This window comes from Narcine bancroftii, chromosome 1 (assembly GCF_036971445.1).
Source record: "Narcine bancroftii isolate sNarBan1 chromosome 1, sNarBan1.hap1, whole genome shotgun sequence".
NCBI lineage: Eukaryota > Metazoa > Chordata > Chondrichthyes > Torpediniformes > Narcinidae > Narcine > Narcine bancroftii.
Window position 1 is genome coordinate 257076095 of NC_091469.1, and position 26358 is coordinate 257102452.

At 41.1% G+C, this 26358-nt stretch overlaps 1 protein-coding gene across 2 annotated transcripts in view; it reads left to right on the top strand.

Annotated features, from left to right (window-relative positions):
* Window positions 1-4044: 4044 nt before the first annotated feature.
* Window positions 4045-26358, top strand: part of dgkza (diacylglycerol kinase, zeta a) — a 517457-nt gene continuing 495143 nt past the window's right edge. The window contains exon 1 of one of the 2 annotated variants that reach the window (XM_069896152.1): window positions 4045-4182. In XM_069896152.1, the coding sequence (XP_069752253.1) occupies window positions 4124-4182 (59 nt within the window). In that variant the 5' untranslated portion in view covers window positions 4045-4123. Of the gene's footprint in view, window positions 4183-9402; window positions 9488-26358 lie in introns of those variants that run through there. The other variant, XM_069896153.1, reaches the window with a different exon arrangement.

Sequence of the window (26358 nt, forward strand, 5' to 3'; positions counted from 1 at the left end):
GTTTAAAGGCCAATGCTCTATGTGCCCTTTCTATTTCAATTTCTTGCTGTAGTTCTGGACATCCTAGGATCCTAGGGATCCAATCTTTTATAAACTCTCTCATATTCTTGCCTTCTTCATCTTCCTTAAGGCCCACTATCTTTATGTTATTTCTTCTGTTATAATTTTCCATTATATCTATTTTCTGAGCTAACAGTTCTTGTGTCTCTTTAACTTTTTTATTAGATTCCTCTAATTTATTTTTTAAGTCCTCTACCTCCATTTCTACTGCTGCTTCTCGTTCTTGCACCTTGTCCATTCTTTTTCCCATTTCTGATAAGGTCATATCTATTTTATTCATTTTCTCTTCTGTATTGTTTATTCTTCTTCTTAAATCATCAAATTCTTGCGCTTGCCATTCTTTAAATGACTCCATGTATTCTTTAATAAGAGAAAGTATATCCTTTATCTTGCCTTTCCCTTCTTCTTCTATTTCACTATACTCTTCCTCTTCCTCTTCTTCTTCCTCTGGATTGGCCATCTGTTGTTTCTTTGTTGCCCTTTTCTTCTCTTCTTTCTTGTTTTCGTTGTCTTCTATGTTCTCCTCTTGCTGCAGGTGTTCTGCAGCTGTCGTTGCCGGCTGTGGAGATCGACTCCCCAGCTGGTCATCCCTCCCGTCGGTGTGTTTTTTTTCATGCGCATCGCGCAAGTGCGAGGAGTCGCGCATGCGCGGTTACGCACTTTTACTCGGCTCAGCGAGCCACTTTTGTAGTCCATATTCTACCAACCTGAGGGAGCGGGTTTCTCTCTCCACCGCGGGCCTCTTCGAACAGGTAAGCCTTTTCCTTCATCTTCCGTTGTCTTCTCTTCCTCTCTTCTTACCGTTGGTTTCGACTTTTCTTTTTTCGTCGCCATCTTCTTTCCACCTTTATATTTACTTTACTTTGATTTTTATTCCTGTGCCTTTGTGTTTTGCTTTGTTTTTTCTGACTTTTCTGGAGAGGGCTGGAGTTCACCGTCCGGCCACTACTCCATCACGTGACTCCCTTCCACCTATACCTCTTTCCTGATGGCAGCAGCGAGACTAGAGCATGCTCTGGATGGTGTGGATCTTTGATGATTGCTCTGCTCTTTGACGGCAGTGTTCCCTGTAAATGTTCTCAGTAGTGGGGAGAGTTTTGCCTGTGATGTCCTGGGCTGTGTCCACTACCTTTTGGAGATCTTTATGCTCAGAGGCATTGATGTCACCATGTTAGACCGTGATGAAGCTGGTCAGCACACTTTCTACCGCATAGCTATAGAAATTTGTTAGGGTTTCCGGTGTCATACCAAACCTCCTCAAATTCTTGAAAATGTCATTTATTTATTTATTTGTTTATTTAAAAATGGAATTTTCATAGCGTTTGGCCTAATCTGTTATTTATAAGCGATCAACTTTCAATCAAGGTGTGACTTGCCACAACTAAAGTAAAATAATGACTGAAGTGGTTTGTGTGTGCATTGATTCTGTGGATTACTTAAAACTATTCTCTGATTCAAGCCTGTGTTGCACCCATGTAAACAGGCCGATTCAGTTTAGCCTTCACTTTGCTTCTCAGTGAGTTTTGTAAATTCATGCTGCTGCTTTATTCAATCATATGTGGGTGTTCAGTTGATGCTTCTCTGAAACATGCCTAGAAATAGACTCACACAACCACTTAGAAATAACTTTTGTTTCACACCAACCTCCTGTTTACCCTTACCCACTTGTTATTCTTCCCAGATTACCATACTTCAAAGCCCCTTTCCACCCACTTACCACCAGAATCACTACTCACCCACACACTCAGTGCCCAAGTGGCCAACCAACCCAGTGCCATGGTGATATGAGAGGAAACGATGGCACCCAAAAGAAACCAAGGTAGTCAGAGGGAAGCCATGCAAATTTCACATACAGCACCGGATGTCAGTGTCAAACCCAGGCCATGGGCACTGTGTAGGGCTTAGTGGACAATCTCTATGTACCCATTATTACTGCCACTTTTACAAAAACAATGAGCTGCTGAGTTGATTACTGAGGACAGTTCACAAAAATTCTGTGAAATGACTCAACCTCAGGAGCAAATTCCACCAGATTTTTAAAAAATTATTTTAAAAAAAATATATATCAGGGTAACAGGCCATTTCAGCCCATGAGTCCATGCCGCCCAATTTACACCGAATTAACCTAGACCCCCAGTATGTTTTGAATGGTGGGAGGAAACCGGAACCCCAGGGGAAAACCCATGCAGTCACGGGAAGAATGTACAAACTCCTTACAGGCAGCACGGGTCTTGAACCCCGGTCCTGATCAATGATGCTGTAAAGGTGTTGCGCTAACTGCTGCCCTTTAAATCAGTAAAATCAATTTTCTAATAAAAGCAAACAGGCAAGCAAATGAGAAGGCAAAAGGTGTGAGGTTTTGAATACAAGGGTACCTGGCTACCATTCAACAGAGCCTTGGTGGAACCATATTTGGAATATTGTATGCAGATTTAGTTTCTTTATCGAACACAAAAAAATACTTCCAGTAGAGGGAGTGTAGCATAAATTCATGGGATTGCATCCTGAGGTGGCAGGACTATCTGATATGAAGAGATTGTGTGAATTAGGTATGCATTTTACAGAATTCAGAATAAGGGGAGATGTCATTGAAACTTACAAAAATTCTACCACCCAGGGAGGGTAAATTCAGGGAGGAAGGGTGGGTGTTTCTCCTGACGAGGGAGGTCTGGAATGAGGGGTCACAATCTCAAACTACAGGTCTCAGAAAATGATGGACCTCAATAATTCTCTGTCATGGAAGGAAGTGAATGTCAAGTTGCTGAAAACATTTAAGAAGAGGACTGACAGATTTCTATTTACAAAGAGTATCAGTGAGTATGTGAAGAGAGCGGGAATATTGTACTGAGCTAGAGGATTAGCCATGATTGCATTGAATGGCAGAGCAGGTTTGCAGGGACAAATGTCCACCTCCTGCTCTTAGTTTTTAATGTCCCTATAACCCCTTTCACACTTGCATCCCACTAAATTGGCCATTCAGTGTCCTGAGATAGGAATGGGGGAGGGAGGGGTGTTTGGCTTTTCACACTAAACCGCTCTTAACTGGGAAACTGAACGCTTTCACACTTGCAATGGTTTATCCCCGGTGTTTGATCTGTTCTACCTTTAATCGGAAGTGCCTGCATGACGCAGCACGCAAAAGAGAGAAGTGATTGCCCGTTTCACACTTGCTTGATCTCAATGCTGGTGTCTGCAGACGACAGGGATTATACTTGGGTTCAAGGCCGCAATCCCTGGCGTGAGATGACGTCATATGACGTCGGCGTTGAGCAGATTTTGCTTTCACACTTGCCACTTTAATGGCCGAATGGCGTTCGATTCCTGGAATCACTGGCAAGTGTGAAAGGGACTTTTGTTTCATGTCATCATCCATTTCTGTCTGTATGGTTACTTTTATATTGTTTTACCACAGTCAGATCGCTGATCAGCATATCCCAGAGACCAAAAGGACTCTTATGAATCCTGTATGCTATTTTGGAAGCTACTTTATGCAATCAGAAAGCAAATTTTAAATTAATTCTAGATACAGTTTATCATTGGAATAGAATTTTATTAGTCAAGGTAGCAGTTTGTCTAAATAAACTCTTGTTTCTTTTTATTGGTCAAAACTCCTAGTAACTCAGTATGACAGTCCACTAATTGAATGGAGAGGGGGGCTTCCTTCTGCATCAATATTGCATCTTCCTGAATTTGCAAAGTGTTATCAATCATCGACTGTTCTTTCTCCTGCACTCCTTCAGAATAATCAGCGCCCTGTTTGGAATTTCCTCTGACACCCTTCGCCTCCATTATCTCTCCACCTACAAATCTTTCCAACCTTCTTCCACACATACCCATGGTACTTGTTCAGAGTTAGAGCAATAAATGCTTCTGTGGTTTATAATGACAGCAGGAAGCATCAATGAGGAACTAACATGATGTGACCAGTGAAACCATTGCAAAATATGTTGGTCTGCAGCATGGCCCAAGAGGATTTGTCTTGGAGCTGGTGGCTGAAACGTTGAAGATCTTGGATTACTAGCACCCATAGTAAAAAAAAAACTGCATTATAAAGACTGGGCAAATGTGGAAAATAAAGAAGTCCTGGCAAGTTCCTCCAACTCCTGCTTCAGCTAGACAAAGGTAATTAATTCAGAAATTGGTTGAGTGTCGAGTTCTGAGAATTTCCAGGGCTGGGCACAATAGTTTCCTCCAATTCTATTGGAGCTAACCATTGTATTGCTTCAGGGCCCAGTGACTGGGACTAAGGAGTGCCAACAGGAGATTGAAACTACTTAGGAGTACAAAATTATTTCAAGGATTTACTTTGTACTTTCTTGAACAGATCTTGGGGGAGCACAGTGGTGTGGTAGGGAGACCAGCTCCCTCATAGTTCCAGCAATTCAGATTCGTTCCTGACCTTGGGTGCTGTCTGTGTGGAGTTTGCATTTTCTCCCTGTAACTACATGGATTTTATTTGGATGCTCCAATTTCCTCCCACATCCCAAAGACATGTAGGTTGGCAGGTTAATTGACCACTGTATATTGTCCTTACTGTATGATGAGTAGTAGAACTGAGGGAGTGAATTGATGGTAACATTGGGAAATAAAATAGATGAATCTAAATTTAGTGTAAAAGTGAGCATTCAGTAGTTATCACAAACCTATTAGGCCACAAACCTGTTTCTCTCTTTGACTCTATGACCAATGTCTTTGTCCCAGTATTGTTTTTTTTGGATCAGATGGCATTTGACAACTTGAGGTTGCTGCTTTGCCTTTCTCAATTCTGTCTCTCTCTATTGTATTAATGTTATGGCCAAAACTGCTGTTTTAGCCAGAGAGAGCTAAGGGGAAGATTTTTAAAAAAACCCGAGCAATATTGCCCAATTTGAGTTCGATTCGGTAGAAAGGAATTTCTACTTAATATGAGTATTGCTTTCACAAGAATGCTTCTGGCAGAGGGAGAAGCAGAAAGAATTAAATAGAAGGTAAAAATAACCCAGGAAGCATTGACCAACACATCAAATTCAGTTGTAAAGATGCAATTTATTTTTAGACGAGAACAGCATTGCCAAGAATTCTTCTGGCAAAAATAAGTTAACTGTAGAATAAAGAGTGGAGGAAGTTCCTTGCACAATTTCCAACACAAAATCACAAATGAAACAATGTAGTTCAGCAGGGTGTACAATTAAAACAGGTTCTTTCTTGCTGTTGGTTAGATACTTGAATTTAGACATACAGTAGGGTAACAGGCCATTTTGGCCCATGAGCCCATGCTACCCAATTACAACCAATTAACCTACAACCCCTGGTATGTTTTGAATGGTCGGAGGAAACCAGAACACCCGGATTAAATGCATGCAGACACAGAGAAACCATACAAGCTCCTTACAGACAGCATGTGATTTGAACCCTGGTCACAATTGCTAACCGCTACACTAACCATGCTGCCCCGTTATTTGGCGAATCATCCAAAGATGATTCCTACAGAATCCTACTGTGATTGCAGTCATCTGGATTATTTGAAGTTAAAGAATGGTAGAAAGAGTCATTTTAACAGTAACTTTCACTTGGAGATGTAAGTAAGACTTATTAAATAAAGATCTGGTACAGACATGATGGCAGTCTCTAACATGGTATCTTTCTCTGATGCCGAATGTTTATTACTGTAAACAGTGAAAAACATTTTCTCTAAGAGAAGCCATATCAGGATTCTAGGGCACATAGATACCAATGAGGATTACAAATATAGCACACTCTGAAAAAAAACCATGAGAAAAAGCTGACCACAGCTTTTTTTTCTTCTTAGTCAGTTCTTTGTGGTTCAGTATGTCTTGTTTATGCTCCAGTTCTCTGGGCTCTGAAGTGACTCATGAGCCAAGTGTACTACAGATGGGGTTGGAGGTGTTTGATTGGCCACATGTGAGGCAGTGCACTCCTACCTTGCATGCGGGACTTCTGTATGCTCCTGCCACAGGGATCGAGTTTCCAGATAGCATCTTGAATGTTTTTTTCTATTTTGAGTGGCCATGGGTCAGGGATTCCCGGGGGCAGTGGGATGTTGGACTTTTTAAGTCTCTGAAAGCATCAGCCTATTTTTTTTTCCTCTCGACCCTTGGTAATCCCTTCCAGTAAGTAAGTTTGCAATAAATTGTTTGTTTTTGGCGTATGGTATTGGCCATGTGAACAACAAGCCTTGTCCAACAAAACCAACCAAATGCACTTAAGAGTTTCAATGCTGGAAATATTTGCCCTGGAAGAAGAGAATGCTCATATTAGTTCTCTTATTCTGTCAGCTGCTTCATTGGATTTTGATGACATCTCTCCAGTGCTTTGAGATGCCTTTTATAGTTTGTCCACGTCCCTGAAGAATTCATCGGGGCAGGGAACACTGCCAAGAACAGGACATGAGCTTTGTGCTTAGGTTTGAGGACTTGATCTTTGAAACTCTTTTACTTCATGGTCAATGTCTGTGCTGACACATTGAAGGCAATGGTGACTTCCATCATTAAACCCATCTAAAATGCCACAGTACAAAGACCCAGACCATTTCTATGCTTGCCCTTTGGGATTGAATCATCAGATTATAAATGCGCCATGACTAATGGCAATGCGTTTGGGTATGGATTTTCCTGACTTTTCTGCAGTGCAAACTAGGGTTAAACTTTACTGTGGAGAGAGGAGATGCTGGTTGTTCAGTGGCTTTGTGAGCCCATGAAAACTGTGAGATATTGTTTTTTGCCTTGTAGTTGAAGTGGGTTTCTTTAATGATTACTTCCAGATGCTGCTTAGGTTGCTCCATGCCCAGTACCACGTTGCGAATCGTATGACATGAAAACTATATTTGCTTCTGAGAGCTTAGGTTTAATATGGATAGTATGTATGGATAATATGAATAGACTTGTTGAGGCTATCTCATTCCAGACATGCAAAACTGAGATAGTTTATATATATAAATGGGGAACAGGCAGGAATGGGTAGAGACTAAAAACTATCAGCCATGATCTTAACAAATAGTAGAGCAGACTAAAGCATCAAAAGACCAACCTGCTCCGATATCTAATGTTCCTATTTTCGTGTAAAGCGCCCATTTTCTTCAGGTTCAAATTGGATCATAGATGGAATTGGCCAGGTCTTTGGCAACTAATATTGACTCAATTTTTCATCCAGAATAAAAATAGACCCAGATTCCCTATCTAGCCTACTATCAACTTAAATTTGGGTGGGTCCGAAACAAGGGGAAGGCAGATTTCCTTAGTATAAGACAGAATAGGGGAGATGCAGATTGTTCATAACTGCTGAAGAGGAAAACAGCATCTAATAAAAGGGAGGTGCTTAAGAATGAAATATTAAGAGTTCGGTAATGAAGAACCTTGGTTGACAAAGGGCATTGAAGTGGGCCATAGCTGGAAAATTTGGAGAGCGGTGACAGATGGATTTTAATCCAGACATGAGTGAGGTAATACATTTTGGGATGTCAAATTCTGGTGGAACATTGGGGATGCATGGCAGGAACCTTAAGAACATAAGGGATGCAAGTATTGTGGTGGTACACCACTGGCCTACTGCAGGGGGAAACCTCTGTATCTGCAGGAGAGCATGGGGACAAGACCACACCTGGCCGGGTGTTAATTAGCTGACCTGAATGGACCAAGCCCCACCCGGTCAGATGTCAATCACCCTCCGGGCTATAAGCCTGAGCCAGCCCTTTCGAAATCCCTCTCAGAGCTCACAGCAGCACAATCTCACAGCTGGCTCTGTGGAGTTTTATGTCAAATAAAGCCTGTTGTACAGTCTTTTGGTTTTGTGTGTTTGCTTCTGACCGACAGCGCACCACAAGTATATAGACTTTTGAAAGTGGTGACACAGGTGGATAGGGTAGTGAGAAAAGCATTTGGTATGCCTTCCTTCATAGGTTAAGGCATTGAGTGCAAGAGTCATATTGCAGTTGTGAAAGACATTAGTTAGACCACACTCAGAGCATTGTGTTCAGTTCTGGTCACCAGAAGGAGAGAGAAAATACAGAAGATGTTGCCCAGAATAGAGGAATGTAGATATAAGGAGAGATTGGTTGGGCTAGATCTATTCTTAATGAAGCTCAGGAGGTTGAGGAGTGATCTTATAAAGATTTATAAAAGGATAAAGGGCATAGATAGAATATTCTTCCCAGGGCAGGAAAGTCTAGAACTGGAGGCCACAGGTTTAAGGTGAGAGAGGAGAAATGTAAAGGTACATTTTTCATTGTGGGTGGTGAATATCTAGAATGAGCTGACAGAGGGTATGGTGAAGGCAGTTACAATCAAAATGTTGAAATAGTATTTGGACAGATACGTGGATTGAACAAGCACTGAGGGATAGGGAGCGGATGTTGGCAAATGGGACTAATGAGAATTGAGAATAGCAATTTGAATGGCGAGGCATGAGGACCCATTTCTGTGTTCTGTAGTTCTCTAGTTGCCTATTCAATTGATGTCTGTGGATATGTTTAAGTCTTTATAATGGAGTCAATCTGTTCATTTAAGAAATTAACTCGGTTGTACAAGCAAGAATATGTCTCTTATCCTTGTAGGCTATTTAGCCCCTTGAATTGCAGCCCCAGTCTAGATCTTTGAGGAATCTCAGAAGTTAGATCTCCCAATATGACTGGCCACTGTTACCTGTACACCCAATCTCCTGAAGCTAGCCAGTTTGATTGTCAGCTCTAAAAACTACCTTAAAACCTACGAGCTTCATTTAACCAACAATCTCTTGTGAGGCAGTTCATCAAGTGTCTTTATAAGCATTATCTATGAGAATCTCCCTATCAATTCACTTCTGCAGAAATTCAATCATGTTTTACTATATTAACCTAGCCCTTATAGGTTACTCCTTATCTATTATCTCTAATAATAATTCTCTCTGTGGACCGTTTATTTGCAGAAGCCTCACGAAAATTAAAATTCCACCCAGTTATTAAGCAAGGTGTTACCACTCAATCTGCAGACTAACTTCCTGAAGAGGCAATGATGCATCCCACTTTTTTGTGTTCCAATCAAACCAATTTGAAATGACTGTGGATGGAATGCAGGTGTGACTTTCCTTTTGAAACGAGCCACATCACCCTTTTGATCACTGAGAGCGTCTCAGTTATTAATTTCACAGTCAAAAATCAACAATTACAGAAAAAGATATAAAATAACTTGCATTTTATAACATCTTACATGATGTAAACATCCCAGAATACATCACAATTAACAAAATACTTTTAAAGTCTACTCAGCGTTGCATCATAGGACACATGACATATAGGATGAACTCACAACAGCAACAGGACAAAATGACTATACGATCCATTTTAATATTGGTTTTGAATGAGTGCTGTTCATATCAAAGAGATGGTTCTTCATCTTTTTTAAATGTTCAAAGCAATATACCAATCCACAAGAGCTCCAAGAATCTGCAGTGAGAGGTACTGACTTGAGAAATTCAGTCGTAAGAAGCCCTGAAATATGAAAGATGTTTTTTCTAGATGGAAATTAGGTTAGTTACTTTTGCTTATTGCCTTTTGATCTTGACCAGCAGTGAGCATAGCAAAATACCAGTTCAAGTTTATTTATCATCTGATTGTATCAGTGCAACCTGACAAAACAGTGTTCTCTGGTTCTTAGTGCAAAAAAGTGCAAACACACATACAGACAAATGATACATATACACAGAACCTATATACATAAAGTAAAATAAATATCATTCATAAATAGCCTTAATAGGGAGTTGTTTTAGCAGTTCAACATATATTCAGCAGTCTCAGTGCCCGTGGGAAGAAGGTGTTCCCCAGCCTGGTGGTTCTGGCTCTAATACTATGTGTCATGGGAGTAGCTGGATGATAAGGGTGGTAAGGGTCCTCACAGGTTTTGCGCACTCTCTTTAAGCAATGATCCCGGTAAATCATATTAATGCAGGGAAGTGGGGGGGTGGAACCTCAGTCATTCTCTCTGCCACTTTTATGGTCCTGATATAGCAATTGTATAACACTGTGATGTAGCTGGTCAGGACACTCTTGATAGAGCTCCTGTAGAAGGTTGACATAAAGGTGGCTGGTAGCTGAGCCTGCCTTGGCTTTCAAAGGATGTGCAGTCGCTGTTGCACCTTCATGGCAAGTGAGATTATGTTATGTGTCCAGGATAGGTCACTTCTTAAATGAAAACTTTAAAGGTGGAGGTGCTATCCATTATTGAGCCATTAATGCAGTGGTTTTCAAATGTTTTCTTTCACTCACATGCCACCTTAAATAATCCCTTACTAATTACAGAACACCTATGGTATAAGGATTGCTTAAGGTGGTATATGAGTAGAAAGAAAAAATTTGATAAACACTGCATTGTGTAGTGGAGAGTGGTCATCCCTAGTCCTCCTGAAATCCACAGTGATCTCCTTTGTCCTGTCCACATTGAGACTCAGGTTGTTATTGTACCATTTCATGAGATTTTCCACCTCTTCTCTGAATTGTGACTCATTTTTGTTGCTGATGAGGCCAACTTCTGCTTTGTCATATGCAAACTTGATGACTCTGTTGGAGCTGAAACTGGCATGGCAGTCATGGGTCAGTACAGTGAACATGAGTGGGCTGAGAACACAGCTCTGAGGTGCACCTGTGCTCAACATGATGGTGCTCGACATTCTGCTGCTGACCTGGACAGTCTGTGGTTTTTTCATTAGGAAGTCCAGAATCCAATTACAGAGAGGGGTGTTGGCTTCCAGTGAAGACAGCATCTCCACCAGCCTGAGGTAAGATTATATTAAATGCCAAGTTGAAGTCAACAAGCAGCAGTCAGACATCATTCTCCAGGTGGGTCAAGACAGAGTGGAGAACCAAGGCTCTAGCATCCTCAATGGAATGGCTCCATCTGTAGGTGAAATTAAATGAGTCTAGTGTCTTTGGGAGGTGTGCTTTGATATGTTCCATCACCAGATGCTTGAAGCATTTTATAATGGTTGGAGGTCAGTAACACTGGGCAGTTGTTGTTGAAGCCTGTTACTATTGCCCTCTCTTTGGAACTGGGATGAGGACATCTGCCTTGAAATCTGGTGGGATGATAGACTGCTGCAATGAATTGTTGAAGATAGTCGTAAGGACCTCCATCAGTTGGCTGCACAGCAATTTAGTACCTGATCAGGTATGTTGTATGGTCCTGCTGCCTTGTGTGGGTTCACGCTGGATAGAATTCTCCTCACCTCAGCCATGGCTTTGCAAGGAGCCTGTTCTTCAGGGGGAGATGGAGATTTTTTTGGGGTCAGCCTGTTCTTCGCATCATACTGTGTATAGAAGATGTTCAGTCTGTCTAGAACAGGTTCCTTGCAATGTTGTCTGGTGATCTGCTATTGTTCTGATATATTGCCACACATGCCTCATGATGCTGGTGTCGCACAGCTGACTATCAATCCCCTGTGCACACCTATACTTTACCTTCCAGATTACATGGCAGATTTCAGCCCTGGCTGATCTTAGTATCTTCTGTCCTGAAGGCTGCATCTCAATTGTGAGAAGTGCACGGACCTCTGCATCCAGCCATGGTTTCTAGTTATGTAGCATTTGATCTCTGTGACATCCTTGATACATTTTCAGATTCAGATTTCAGGTTTATTGTCAGGGTACATACATGACATCACATACAACCCTGAGATTCTTTTTCCTGCAGGCAAGGCAGAATGACCACTTATTGGAGTGCAAATAAACTGTACACAACATAAACATGTAAACAAATAAACTGTAAACAGATAACGAATGTAAAAAAACTGTGCAATACAGAGAGAATTTTTAAAAATCAATAAAGTCCTTAAAAGAGTCCCTGATTGTGTTTGTTGTTGAGGAGTGGAGGGGTAGCAGCTGTTCCTGAACCTGATGGTGTGAGTCTTGTGACACCTATACCTCTTTCCCAATGGCAGCAGCGAGAATAGAACATGTACTGGGTAATGTGGATCCTTAATGATTGCTGCTGCTGTACGACGGAAGTTCTCCCTCCAGATATTCTCAATGATGTCACAGCCTGTGACATCCTGGGCTGAGTTCACTACTTTTTGGAGGGCTTTACGCTCAGGAGTATCAGTGTCCACATACCAGACCGTGATGCAGTCAGTCAACACACTTTCCACCACAGATATAGAAGGATGAGAGACCACTTTGACTGACCCACAAAAAGGATTTTAAAGTTGCAGTAGAAATACTGAACTCTACTTCAACTGACCCATGAAAATTGCAGAAGAAGACACTTGTCTAAAAAGGAAATTTCTTTCAAGGAAGTACCTCAACAAGGGTGTCATGAATAACCAATGTTCTGTCACCCATTTCAGGAACTGCTAATTTCATCTTAAAGCCTGCATATCATATAAATTTCATACCCATGTGTCCCCACTGAATTTCTGAAACTGAACTTGGAACTGCCTTCCAAGAATTGAGCCTTGAGTTGTAGTGGCTAGGGGTACTTAACATACACCAATATATTCATGTCTAAGATAATTGTATATAAATTTAGTTAAGTTAGTTAAATTAGATTAGGTATTATATAATAGTTAATTATTAATTAAAAATATTATTTTAAATATAACACAGTCAGGGCTCATTTTTATTGCTGCTGTCTGGTACATAACATTATGTACAACTTGCTGCTCAGAACTGTTATATCTGGACCCAGTTTCCAATAAGTCAACACATTTGATGAATAGGTGATATTTAGGGCTATGTGATATACTTTGTATAACATTTCCCTTGTCCCTTACTTTGCATAACTTCAAGAACTGTACTAGGAAGGCTCATGTAAGAAGAAACATATGTGTTTAGTGAAACAAAAAAAAACTGCAGATTCTGGAATATTAAGTAGACCATGAGACGCTGGAGGAACTCAACAGGTCAGACGGCATCCAGATGTAGAAATGGTCAGTCAATGTTTCAGATTGGGACCCTTTAATGAGACTCAAGTAGGAAGGAATAATATCAAGTTGGGGGGAGGGTGGAAAGAAGGGAAGAAGCTGGGTCTAAGAAGTGAAAATATATTAGAGACAGAAGGCAGGAGAGGTGGAGAGACAGATAGAGGGAAAGATTGCTGGGAAGGGGGAAGGTTAGGGAGAAATGTAAGAACAGGATAAGTGAAAGAAGAGATAGAAACTGTGGAACAGATAAAAGAGAGGGTTACCAAAATGAGGAAAATTATTGATCATGGGATTTGGTTTAAAGCTGTCCAGGGGGAATATCATGTGTTGTTCTTCAAGTTTACATTTGGCCTCACCCTGGTAAAGGATGAAGCTGAGTATAGACATATCTGTGTGGGAATGGTGATGGGAATTTAAATGGTTGGTTGCAGGGAGTTCAAGCATAGATCCACAGACAGAGTGCAGGTGTTTGGTGAAGAGGTCACCCTATCTGCCCTTGGTCTTACTGATGTAGAGGAGGTCACATCATTTTCAGTAGATTAGGTTGGATGGTGTGGTTGTAAAGCTTTGCCTTACCTGGAAGGTCTGTTTGTGGCTCTGGATGGAGCTGAAAAATGTAGAGATGATTTTGCACTTTGGTGGGGAGGGAAGAGCAGGCCAGAGAGTCAAGTGATATCAATAATTAAAGTGTTTTTAGGGGGAAAAAAAAGGAAGGAAGGAATGAACAAAGAAGGGAGGAAACTTTGAAAACAGCCACTCACTTCTTCATGATATCCTATAATGCTTCATAGCCAATAAACCTGCCCTAAAGTTGCCCACAGTGGCCAACTGCACACACTACTTTCCAAACATTGAATGTCTGGAGATTTTTTAAACTGCATTCTCAGTCAGTTAAACTTGTAAAAACTGTGCTTGAGCAATCTGTCTTATGCCCATGAGTTTCTTGGCCAATAGTTTCAGTAGTTAATTGGCTGTGAAACATTGTAGGACATCATGAAGAAGTGAGAGGCTGTTTTCAAAGTTCCCTCCCTTCTTTGTTCATTCCTTCCTTCCTTTTTTCCCCCTAAAAAACTTTAATTATTAATATCACCTGACTCTCTCCAGAGGTCCCTATTTAAAAATAATAGACGACCCATTAAGGCAGAGATGAGGCAGTTTGTTTTCCTTTCAGATGGTTGTGAGTGTTTGGAACTTCTGTTGTCAAGATGGGTGGAAGAGATACTTTGTATATTATTAAGGTGAAAGTAGAAAGATTCTTGATAAACAAGGTTACCAGGGTAAGTTGGAATATAGGGTTACTCTAATAGTTAAATCTTCTGAGATCTAGTAGAGTGGCAGAGCAGATTCAAGAAGCCCTGAGCCTTCTCTTACTTTAATGTGTGTAGAGCACGTCGGAAGAATCAAAGTCTTGTTGTTCCAAACCAAGGCTTTTATTAACCAGAAGACTGGAGCGTATCACATGTAGATCAACCAGTCCAGAATGACCTGGTCTAGCTAGGAGCAACCCTTTAAGACCTGCCAATAGGTGTGGCTATGCTCTCAGCCAATCACAGTCATCCTACACTACCATCTGTACATATACACATTGGTGATAGAATCTGTACTATCACAATGTGTATGTTCATACATTTGTAAGCTTTGTTTGCTAGTAGGAGGTTAACTAGTTGACTGAAATTAAAGATAATTAGCCAAGGAATCTTGCTGTTGGAATGGACTGCTTACCAGGCCAGTCATTGTAGATTGAATGGTGATGTTCAAAGGTGAATGATTGATACACTCAATTCTCTTGATATGCTAACTGGAGATCTAAGTACTCATCAGAATGCAGGCTCCAGCTCAAATATTTTCCTGCAAATTATATATATATAAAACTGCATGAAAAAAATGTTCCCTGCTCCACTCCACACCTGCAATATATACAGATATATACACACATATATAAATATATATTTTAAAAATAAATAAATAAATAAATAGATAGATAGATAGATATACAGGTTGAGGCAACAATCATTATCTGCAGAAGTACATTGATCAGTTTGGAGACTACTTGTGTTAACTAGTTCTAACAAAAGATGCTTTTAAAATATTTTAGTTTTAGTTTTCCATCAATAGACAAGGAGGTTACATATCAAACTGCTTCAAAATGTACAGATATCCCCCAACAATCTACGTACATGTGATGTTTCTCACCCTCCCTCTCCCACCCCTTTAAAAAGAAAGAGAGAAAAATAAAGAGAACACTGGGTACAGTGTTAGAGCTTCTGATGAATGTCTGGGGAGGCTGTGGAGCTGCCCCCAATGTGATTTTTTTTCATTAATCACCTATTGGTAATTTTTGTCGTAGTGTGACTACTGCTGTGCTCCAGTGTATGTCAGATATGGGTGCCATATTTTAACAAAGGTGCTGTGTCAGTTTCTAAGATTGTACGTGATGTTTTTTCCCTTGGGAATGCAACTATGCATCTCTGTAGTGTACCTACTAATAAGGAGAAGAGAGTCAGACTTCCAGGTCACCACTATACATTTTTTTGCTACAGACAAGCAATTAACACGAATTGAATTTGGAATTTGGTTAATTTGTTGCTTATGTCCATGAGGTTCCACAGAAGATACAATGTTGGATCCAGTGAAAAGGTTACTTTTGTTTTTCTGGTTAGTATATTGGCCAAATCCTACTAAAATGGGGATATCTTTGCACAGGACTAGGTTGCATGAAAAAATGTTCCCTGCTCCACTCCACACCTGTAATACGTCTCTGACACCTCTGGTTTTGTCTTGTGAATATTTTGTGGTGAGAGGTAGACCTGGTGCAGAAAGTTGTATTGAACCAATCTGTATCTAGAGTTAATCACTGTTGTCACCCTGTCTCTACATCAATCCAATCAGCATCTCTCGTCAATTGTGATGCCCAAGTCTGACTTCACCTCTCTTGATCTGTGTAACCCTTGCTTAGGGCTTTCACCCTGGAGTACCAAGTACATTCTTGAAATGAATTTTGGTGCATTTCCCAGTCGAAGCATTGCTTCAACCTTGCTAGGTCATTGTAGAGATCCACCTATCTTTTAGAAACAATCTTAACTAGAGGAAGCAATGAAAGGTCCCATCAGACAAATAGTATTAGCTGTTGAAAGGACATAAGATATCTCTCTTCATAGCAGTTCTCAATGTATTGGATCCCCTGCTGATGCCAAATCTCCAGGATTTTATTACCATGTTCATTATGACTCAGTGGTGTCTTAGGTGATATCTCCACTTCCTCTCCAGTACATTCATTGATTTCATGCCAGATTTTAATCAGATATTTCAATCTGGGCTTATCCATTTTTTTAATTAATTTGGCATCCCATTTGTATATGAAATTTTTCACTGTCCTCTCCCCCATTGCATGCAATCCTATTTGCACCCAAGTAGGTGGTTCCCCTTCCTCAAAGAAGGATACAAGGAACTTCAACTGAGCTGTTAGATAGTATTTCTTTAAAACAGGTAACCTTAAGCCTCCAAAGCAGTAGTCCAATATCAGTTTTTTTTAAGACTATCCTGGGCACTTTCCTATTCCAGACGAATTTCCTTACGTTATCATTCAAAATTTTAAGAAGGATCATGGTAATGGAATTGGTAGAGACTGGAAGAGTTATTGGAGTCCCAGCATAATCTTCATCTTGATGCAGTTAACTTTCCCCTTTAAGGTGATGGGCAGGTCCCTCCATCTTATTAAAAAAAACCATAGAAACATAGAAGATAGGAGCAGGAGTAGGTCATTCGGCCCTCCGAGCCTGGTCTGCCATTCAATGAGATCATGGCTGATCTTAAAGTTCAGTACCCCATCCCCGCCTTCTCTCCATAACACCTAATTCCCTTATACTGAAGAAATATATCTAATTCCCTCTTAAATATATTCAATGAACCTGCCTCTACTGCCCTCTGTGCCAATGAATTCCACAGATTCACCACCCTCTGGTTAAAGAAATTCCTCCTCATCTCGGTCCTAAATGGTTTGCCTATTATCCTCAAACCATGGCCCCGGGTTCTGGACTCCCCCACCATTGGAAACATCCCTTCTGCATCCATTCTGTCCAGTCCTGCCAGAAATTTATATTTCTCTATGAGATCCCCTCTCAATCTTCTAAACTCCAGCGAGTACAATCCCAAATTGTGCAATCTTTCCTCATGTTATTCCTGCAATTCCAGGTATCAGCCTGATGAATCGCCTTTGCACTCCCTCCATTGCAAGAACATCCTTCCTCAGATAAGGTGACCAAAACTGCACACAATACTCCAGGTGGGGTCTCACCAAGGCTCTGGACAGCTGCAGGAAGGTATCCTTATTCCTATACTCAAACCCTCTTGATATGAAGGCCAACATACCATTTGCCTTTTTAACCGCCTGTTGTACCTGCATGCTCACCTTCAGTGACTGGTGCACAAGAACCCCTAGGTCTCTGCACTTCCCCAACTCCCAATCTATTGCCATTCAAATAGTAATCTGCCCTCCAGTTTGTATTACCAAAGTGGATAACCTCACATTTATCGACATTGTAGTGCATTTGCCATGTATCTGCCCAGTCCCCCAATTTATCCAAATCACACTGGAGCTTCCTGACCCCCTCTTCAGTGCACACAACCCCTCCTAGCTTCGTGTCCTCTGCAAATTTGGAGATGTTACATCCAATCCCCTCAATTAGATCATTAATGTAAATTGTGAACAGTTGGGGTCCCATTACAGATCCCTGTGGCACCCTACCGGTCATTACCTGCCACTTACAAAATGAGCCGTTTATCCCAACTCTCTGCCTTCTATCTGCCAACCAGTTCTCAATCCACATCAATACCTTGCCCCAATCCCATGAGCCTTGATTTTGCATGCCAGTCATTTATGTGGGACCTTATCGAAGGCCTTTTGGAAGTCCAGGTACACCACAACCACTGGCTCTCCCCATCTATTTTATCTGTCACCATCTCAAAGAATTCCAATAGATTTGTCAAGCACGATTTACCTTTTGTAAATCCATGTTGACTCTCTCCAATCTCTTCTCTGCTAGTCATATGCTCCGCTATTACATCCTTAATAATGGATTCCATCATTTTGCCCACTACTGATATAAGGCTCACCGGCCTATAGTTCCCCGCTTTTTCTCTACCTCACTTTTTAAATAGTGGGGTAACATTAGCTACCCTCTAATCCATGGGTTCTGATCCTGAGTCTATCGAGTTCTGGAAAATAATTCTTAAAGTATCTGCTATCTGAATGTTCACTTCCTTAAGTACCCTAGGTTGTAGATTATCAGGCCCTTGGGATTTATCGGCCTTCAATCCCTTCAATTTCCCCAAGACCATGTCCTTAGAGATACTGATTTCTTTCAGCTTCTCCCTTGCATTAGTCTCTATGTTTCCCAACATCTTCTCCAGCATAGGAGGGGTAGTTAAGTTTATATAAATTTTCCAGATTGCAATCAATCTTGATTCCTAAGTATTTCACACCTCCTACATGCCAACTGAAATTACCCTGTTTCATTGATATTCTTTATAGTCAAATTTATTCAGCTTTATAGCTCGTTATTGTACCATAATCCTCCAGTGTGGTAAGTAGTTAGGTCCATCAGGTACAGCAACACATCATCTGCCATTAGGTTTATTTTGTGCTCTAGCTGGCCTACCCTGAATCCCTTTATCTCTGTGTCTTTCCTAATGATGAATAGCCCTGAAGACAGAGGATAACTCTGCCTGCTGGACCTACTGAGGGGGAATGTTGGAAATATTTGTCCTTTTTTATTAAATTTTGCTCACGGCTTGTCTTACAATGTTTTTATCCAATTATTAAACATTTGTCTCATTCCAAATTTTTCCAATACTTTACACAAAAAGGGACATTCTAACCGATCAAAGGCCTTCTCTGCATCTTGTGAAATTAATATGCTCTGGTCTTGTTTTGCATGTGCCAAATGTATAATGTTAAATAGTCTGCTCAGGTTGTTAGCAGAATGCCTTTTCCTAATGAAGTCCACTTGATCTGGATCTATAAATTTGGGACGGTACCGACCAAACCTATTGGCCAGTACATTTGCTATTATTTTGTAATCAGTATTTAGCCATGAGATAGGTTTGCATGATGATAGCTTCAATAGGTCCCTATTCTTTTTGGGTATTACCATAATAATAGCTGTTTAAAAATATTCTGGGAGAGTCCTCATCTCCACTGCCTGGTTCACTACACCCATTAACAAAGGTATCAATAGGTCTTTGAATTCCTTATAGAACTCAGTGGGAAAGCCATTCTCTCCCGGAGACTTGTTGGTTTGTAATGTTTCCAAAGCCCGCTCGATTTCCTCATTGGAAAATGGGGCATCTAATTCTGTCCGGTCCTCTGGGCAATCTCGGCAACTCAACTCCCACCAAGAATTCATCAATTTTATCTAAGTCTCCTGGCACCTCAGTTTTGTATAATTTCTCATAAAAAGTTTTAAAGGTATTATTTATTTCTTTTGGATTATATGTTACTGAGTCTGCACCTGCATTAAACATCCATGAAGTTTCCTCTGCTCTCAATTGCCATGCCAAAATTTTATGTCTTTTTTTCACCTAGTTCATAATATCTTTGTTTGGATCACAAGAGTGTTTTTTCCACTCTGTACGTTTTCAAAGTGTTGTATTTAGGTTCTTATTTTCCAATTCCCGATATTTCTCATTTGATCCTAGGTTTTGATATTCTTTTATCAATTTTGTGATCTCCTGTTCCAATGCCTCCATCTCAGTCATTTCTTTTTTAAATACTTTTGGTATACAAAATTATTTGTCCCCTTAGATAGGCCTTTAGTGTGTCCCAGATTTTTTAAAAATTATTATTAGTTGAGGGACAATTTTCTTTACAAAACAGAACAATTTGGCCCCTTATAAAAGTACAGAAATCTGAGTTTTTCAACAGTGTAGCTTTAAGGCACCAGCTATAGGCATTTGCTTGTTTTTCAGGCATTATTACTTGCAAGGTCAATGGTGAGTGTTCTATCATAACCTTGCTAGATATTCTGACTCAAGCACTCTGCCTTCCAACCAGTAAGACATCAGAAAATAATCAATTCAGGTATGTCAGTCATGGGACTTCAAGTAAAAGGAGTAGTCCCTAGCCTGCGGATTCCTCTGTCTCCACATGTCTATCAAATTTAGGTCTTTCATAAAGGCCAGAGTGTTTTTTGCTGCCTTGGGCCTCATCAATGTTCTTGTTGTCTTATCTCGAATAGGGTCCAGACAAGAATTTAAATCTCTTCCAATTAATATATTCTATTTTCCCTCTGCAGCCTTTAGAAAAGCATTTTGCATAAACTGTTCATCATCAAGGTTTGGTGCATAGAGATTCAACCGTGTCCATGGTTCCAAATATAACTGGCAGTGTACCATTACAAATCTCCTGTCTGGGTCTGTAGCTCCACCACTCACCACTATCGGGACCCTTTTGTGTATTAAAATGGCTACCCCCCCCCCAGCCTTAGAGTTAAAGGAGGAAAAGAACACCTTCCCCACCAAAGTTTATTGAGTTCCTTTTTCGTTAAATAAGTTTCCTCTAAAAAATATTATATCTGCTCTCAGTTTTTTAAAATGAGCCAGGACACTCTTTCTCTTTATGGGAATGTTTAGGCCACTCACATTGAAACTAATAAATTTGGTAGTTTTATTCATTTGTATTTCTATGTCTTATCTTTTCACCTCCATAGCACCCCCATTTGTCTTGTATAACACCCTTTGCATGCTTCTCCATCATCCATGGTAACTCTCATTGATGTCCCACCTCCTCATAAGCAAACCTAGACAAAATATAATAAACCATTAAAAAAACCAATATATCATGATTAACAAGCAAAACATTCAACACAATCCCGTCCTCTGTTTTGGTGTCCCTCCTCTCTGCTCCTGCGCCATCTTCTCTCCTATTTCAAGTCTCCTCATGTGCTATCTTCTCCCACACCCGATCTGCTCCGTGGCCTTGTGTAGCTCTTTCTACCTCGAGCTCCCATTGTTTTTCCCATTTATACATTTTTGAAACATGGACATCCACTCCCTCCAATCATTATAGAACTCTGTCAAAACCCCGACAATTGTATACAACAACAGCATCAATAGTCTTATTTGTTTCCGTGGATCAGTGATTAGTGAGTCCGTAACAAACACTTTTGTTTGGTAACTCATCAAGCACTTTTTTTAGTTCTTTTTTTAGGGGTGCAGTTCAAGTCTACGTTCTTGCTAGTTTTACCCCATTTCTGGTAATTCCCAGGCACATATGGTGTTTTTTTCTCCCCTCCCAGTAATATGATTCTTAGAGTGGCCCGGTATAGCATTGCATAATCTATTTTTTTTTAACCTTGCAATATTTTCTTGACCTGGTCAAATTCTTTTCTCTGTTTGAGCAGTGCTGGGATCAGATCAGGGAAGAACATTAGTTTCTCCTCACCCCCAAAATTCTGTCAGTCCTTCTGTATCTCTTGATAGTGTCATTGCTGCCCTCAGCACTGTTTCCCGGTCTTGGCTATTGACAAATCGAATCAAATCCGGCCTCGGGCGTTGATATGGGGGCCTTTTCTATGACTGGGGGGCCCTAAATCGATCCAATCACAACACTTCAGGAATCCAGCGCTCAGGGAACTCCTCATCATCTCCTCATCTTTCAGGCTCAATTTTCTAATATTATTACGCCGGTTGTACTTTTCTAAATATTCCAACTTAACCATCAGTTGCTTCTTCTCGACGACCCACGCGTCAGTTATATTCTCCAACTTTTCCTGTCTGTCGTGGACATCCTCCATCTTGCTATCCAGGCCCCGACCCAATTTGTCAGAGCCCCATTCGAAGTCCACAGGCTGAGCAGACCCTTGGCGACCTCCTTCAGCCTGGCATCCAGTCGTTGCTCAAGTCCTCCAGCCTGGACTGTGCCACCACTAGTATATCCTGATTGGATGAGCCCAACATCACAGGCTTCTTCCCCATGCTTTCAGCACTAGGTCCCGCTAACAGTGTGGGACCCTGCGGGTCACTAGCATCCAGTGAGTTTTCACTCAATGTTTCAACTGCCTCCAATGGATACTGCTCTTCCATAGCCTTTTTCCTGCTCTTCCTGCTCATTTCTCTTCCGTGAAAGTGAGTTTAAATTGTTTGTTGACAATATTTTTCCCTTGTTTTAATGGTTTTTTTTAATCAAGAGGTCTCTTGGCACATCTTTTCAGTTTTCTAGCATCACATGACTCCAAGATGATATTTTTACACAGTACACATTGTAATTCCAAGACCAAACACTACTTAGAAGTTTCAGTGCAAGTCTTTTGTTTCCTGATATGATGATGGTCTTGAGAGTTCATTGTCTCGTTCATAACTAGAATGTACTGACATTCTTCCTTGTTGCAGCAAGACAGCAAAACAACTTTCATCTAGTACAATAGTACTGTATAAATAATGCCAAGACAGAAAGAAATAATACATGTCAAAGGATAAATAAATATTCACAGTTGCAGTTAATGCAAAAAAAAGTGGTGCAAACAGATCTTATGATGATCTTGGAGTAGTTTCAGGTTAGGATTAAGGTAGTACAGGGAGGTTCAAAAGCCTTCATTTATTTGATATCATTTATAATATCAAAGTTTTCATATGTGTCTAACTTTGAGTACAAAAGAGAGGTCTTTGGACTTTATTTATAAACGGGATGCCGAATTTTTATTTGGGAAAACGGGCATCCGTATTCTAAAACAAATAATCTCCATTTGGAATAAAATTAACCAATATGTTGGAATCAAAGTGGGGCTGTCTCCAAAACCACCCCTGAATCCAAATAGATTTGGATTGACGGTAGGTACCAAGATCCTGGACACCTGGCATCATAATAACATCAGGTGTGCAGAGGACTGTTATGAGCAGGGGTGGCTAATGTCATTTGAACAACTTAGGAATATGATTTATCAAATAAGATGTTCCACGGCTACCTTCAGATAAGATCTTTTCTACAGGACAAATTAGGTCCAACTATGGCCCAACAAGCATTCAGTGACATAGAGACCCTGATTTGAAGGGGGAAAAACATAAAGTTCATCTCGGCAATGTACTTCTTGCTCCAAGTGGAAGGACCTAAAACAGGCCTTCACAAATCAAGACAGAAGTGGGGGTCGGACCTAGGAATATTGATTGAAGAGTGGTGCTGTTTCAACTTGTGTCGGACTAGCATGACTGCAATTATTAATGCGCGGTACAGTTTGGTACAATACAATTTCCTACACCAGCTGTACCTGACACTGCAAATATTGAACAGATCTAAATCAGAAGTATTAGACTAATGCTTCAGATGTGGCATTGTGACAGAAACCTTTATGCACATAATCTGGACATGTACCAAGGTGAGACACTTCTGGGTGGAACTGGGCCAAGCTCTGGAAAAAATCATAGTTAAAGAATTCCCACAGGACCCAGAGCTGTTCCTGTTGGGAAACATAATGGACATAAGACTTACAATAAACCTGTCCAAATTTCAAATCCAATTCGTAATGATTGCATTGGCATTAGCCAGGAAGTACATAGTGATTACCTGGAAGTCCGACTCCTGCCTGAGCATTACTTGCTGGAAAACAGAAATGCAAAACTGTGTTCCCCTAGAGAAAATTAGTTGCAACTTAAGTTAAAAAAAACAACTTTCTTGAAAAATTGGTAACCATACCTCAATTCAATAGGAGCACAATTATAGCTGTGGAGGTACACCACCGGCCTATTGCAGGGGGCAACCTATGTACCTGCAGGAGTGTAAGGGGACAGGACTACACCTGGCCAGCTTTCAATCAGTTGGCCTGAATGGATCATGCCCCACCCGGTCGGGTGTCAATCACCCTCTGGGATATAAGCCTGTGCCGGCCTCCCGAGGCCTCACTCAGAGTTAATGCAGCTACAGCCAGCCTGGCTCTGTGGAAGTCTTTGTGGATTAAAGCCTGTTGTACAGTCTTTACCTTGTGTGTGTCTGATTCTGGCTAATAGCGCACCACAATAGTGTCTCACCGCCTACCTTCCCCATGCGGGTGGGAGTAGGGGACATCCCATCCCAACCAGGAAAAGTCAAGAAAAAGAAAACACCCGAAGCACTGATGTGACAAACCCATAAACCCCAAATATATGTTTCATACCTTTATTGTGAACATCCTGAATGTTGTGTGTAACTGTGGTTGGTTAAGTGTTGAATGTGGAGAGGGTAAGGGGTGGGGAGAGGAAGGAAAGGGGATAGAAAAAGTTTGAACTCGACAGATAACCCTGTATAGAATTGAACATTGTAAACTTTAATCATTGTTAATGATGTCAACATTAATATTGATAACTGAGATTAAGTTTAAGTTTGGAAAATCATAAAAAGTGAGGTCTTAGTTATTCATGGAAAATCCATGCCCCTATCCTACTGGCTAACAAGAACTTGGTGTACATGAACAACTAAAAATGTACACAGTTCCAGGAATAGAGCAGTGGAAAAATTGGTTAAGGCTTTCAAAAGTCCTGCTGGCATGATGTGCTAAATGAGCTCCTTTGGCACTGGTTCATCTGTGATGTCAATAAGGAGGATTATCAGCTCTAACAATCAAATGCAGCCACTTGTATAAGGTTCCACAGAGGTTGAGTAACTTAAAGTGAATGAATGATCTTACCTCAGATCCTGGAAGGAAATTGTTTTATCTATTGCAACTTTCTTGGTCATTCAGTTCAAAACAGATGAATGCTGCAGTCATGAACCTTGAAAATATGATTTAAGTGGGAATCTCCATAGGCTTAGTGCAATTAATTTGAATAATTGCAACAATTAGTGTTAAGAACAGTGGATCTCTATTTCAGAAGCAGAATTCAATGCACATTTGATATTGCAGAACGTAATTAGCAAATTGAACAAGGATCAAATTTCCATCCCATTAAGGTTCTATATCCTGCAAGGTAAATCAAGCCAGTGCAACATCATACCAGATGGTCTTCTAACATGAGAAGAAATGAAGGCAGCGGTCAAACTTCCTAGTCAGATAGAGTTTACGCTTAGCTTAGAGGAAGAAGTTTTTTAAACAGAGGGAATTCCAGCGTGTGGACTCCTTGAAGCAAAGCTGCTGGCGGTCCAGGAGAGGGAATGTGGAAGAGTTGCTGGAAATCAGGAACAAAAATGTCAGAAACTTTCAACAGATCAGGGCCATACCTTGCTCTTTTACCTTTGTCTTTTCAGATCACTTGTTCCCATATATCTCTAGCTCTGTGCTTGCATCAAATTTATCATTTAAAACCCTCTAATTTCGAGGAAGGATTATTGAGCTGATGGATGAAGAAGGGCAGGTGAGAGTTTAGGAATGTGGGCATTGGGTTGGTAGGCATGTGGGTTCCTACCCAATTCTCTGTAAATAAGCTGACTTCCCAGTTTAGATGCATTGTTAATTGGTGAAGTAAATCTGTAATAATAAAGGCAAGCTATGTGCGTCTCAACAGGACAGGTGGGAGGACATGATGAAGTTCAAGTTCAAGTACATATACAACCAGACAAAACAGTGTTTTTTTGGACCACTGTGCACAAACAATTTTCTTCTTTGGCTTGGCTTCGCGGACGAAGATTTATGGAGGGGGTAAAAAGTCCACGTCAGCTGCAGGCTCGTTTGTGGCTGACAAGTCCGATGCGGGACAGGCAGACACGATTGCAGCGGTTGCAGGGGAAAATTGGTTGGTTGGGGTTGGGTGTTGGGTTTTTCCTCCTTTGCCTTTTGTCAGTGAGGTAGGCTCTGCGGTCTTCTTCAAAGGAGGTTGCTGCCCGCCAAAATGTGAGGCGCCAAGATGCACGGTTTGAGGCGTTATCAGCCCACTGGCGGTGGTCAATGTGGCAGGCACCAAGAGATTTCTTTAGGCAGTCCTTGTACCTTTTCTTTGGTGCACCTCTGTCACGGTGGCCAGTGGAGAGCTCGCCATATAACACGATCTTGGGAAGGCGATGGTCCTCCATTCTGGAGACGTGACCCATCCAGCGCAGCTGGATCTTCAGCAGCGTGGACTCGATGCTGTCGACCTCTGCCATCTCGAGTACTTCGACGTTAGGGATGAAAGCGCTCCAATGGATGTTGAGGATGGAGCGGAGACAACGCTGGTGGAAGCGTTCTAGGAGCCATAGGTGGTGCCGGTAGAGGACCCATGATTCGGAGCCGAACAGGAGTGTGGGTATGACAACGGCTCTGTATACGCTTATCTTTGTGAGGTTTTTCAGTTGGTTGTTTTTCCAGACTCTTTTGTGTAGTCTTCCAAAGGCGCTATTTGCCTTGGCGAGTCTGTTGTCTATCTCATTGTCGATCCTTGCATCTGATGAAATGGTGCAGCCGAGATAGGTAAACTGGTTGACCATTTTGAGTTTTGTGTGCCCGATGGAGATGTTGGGGGGGGTTGGTAATCATGGTG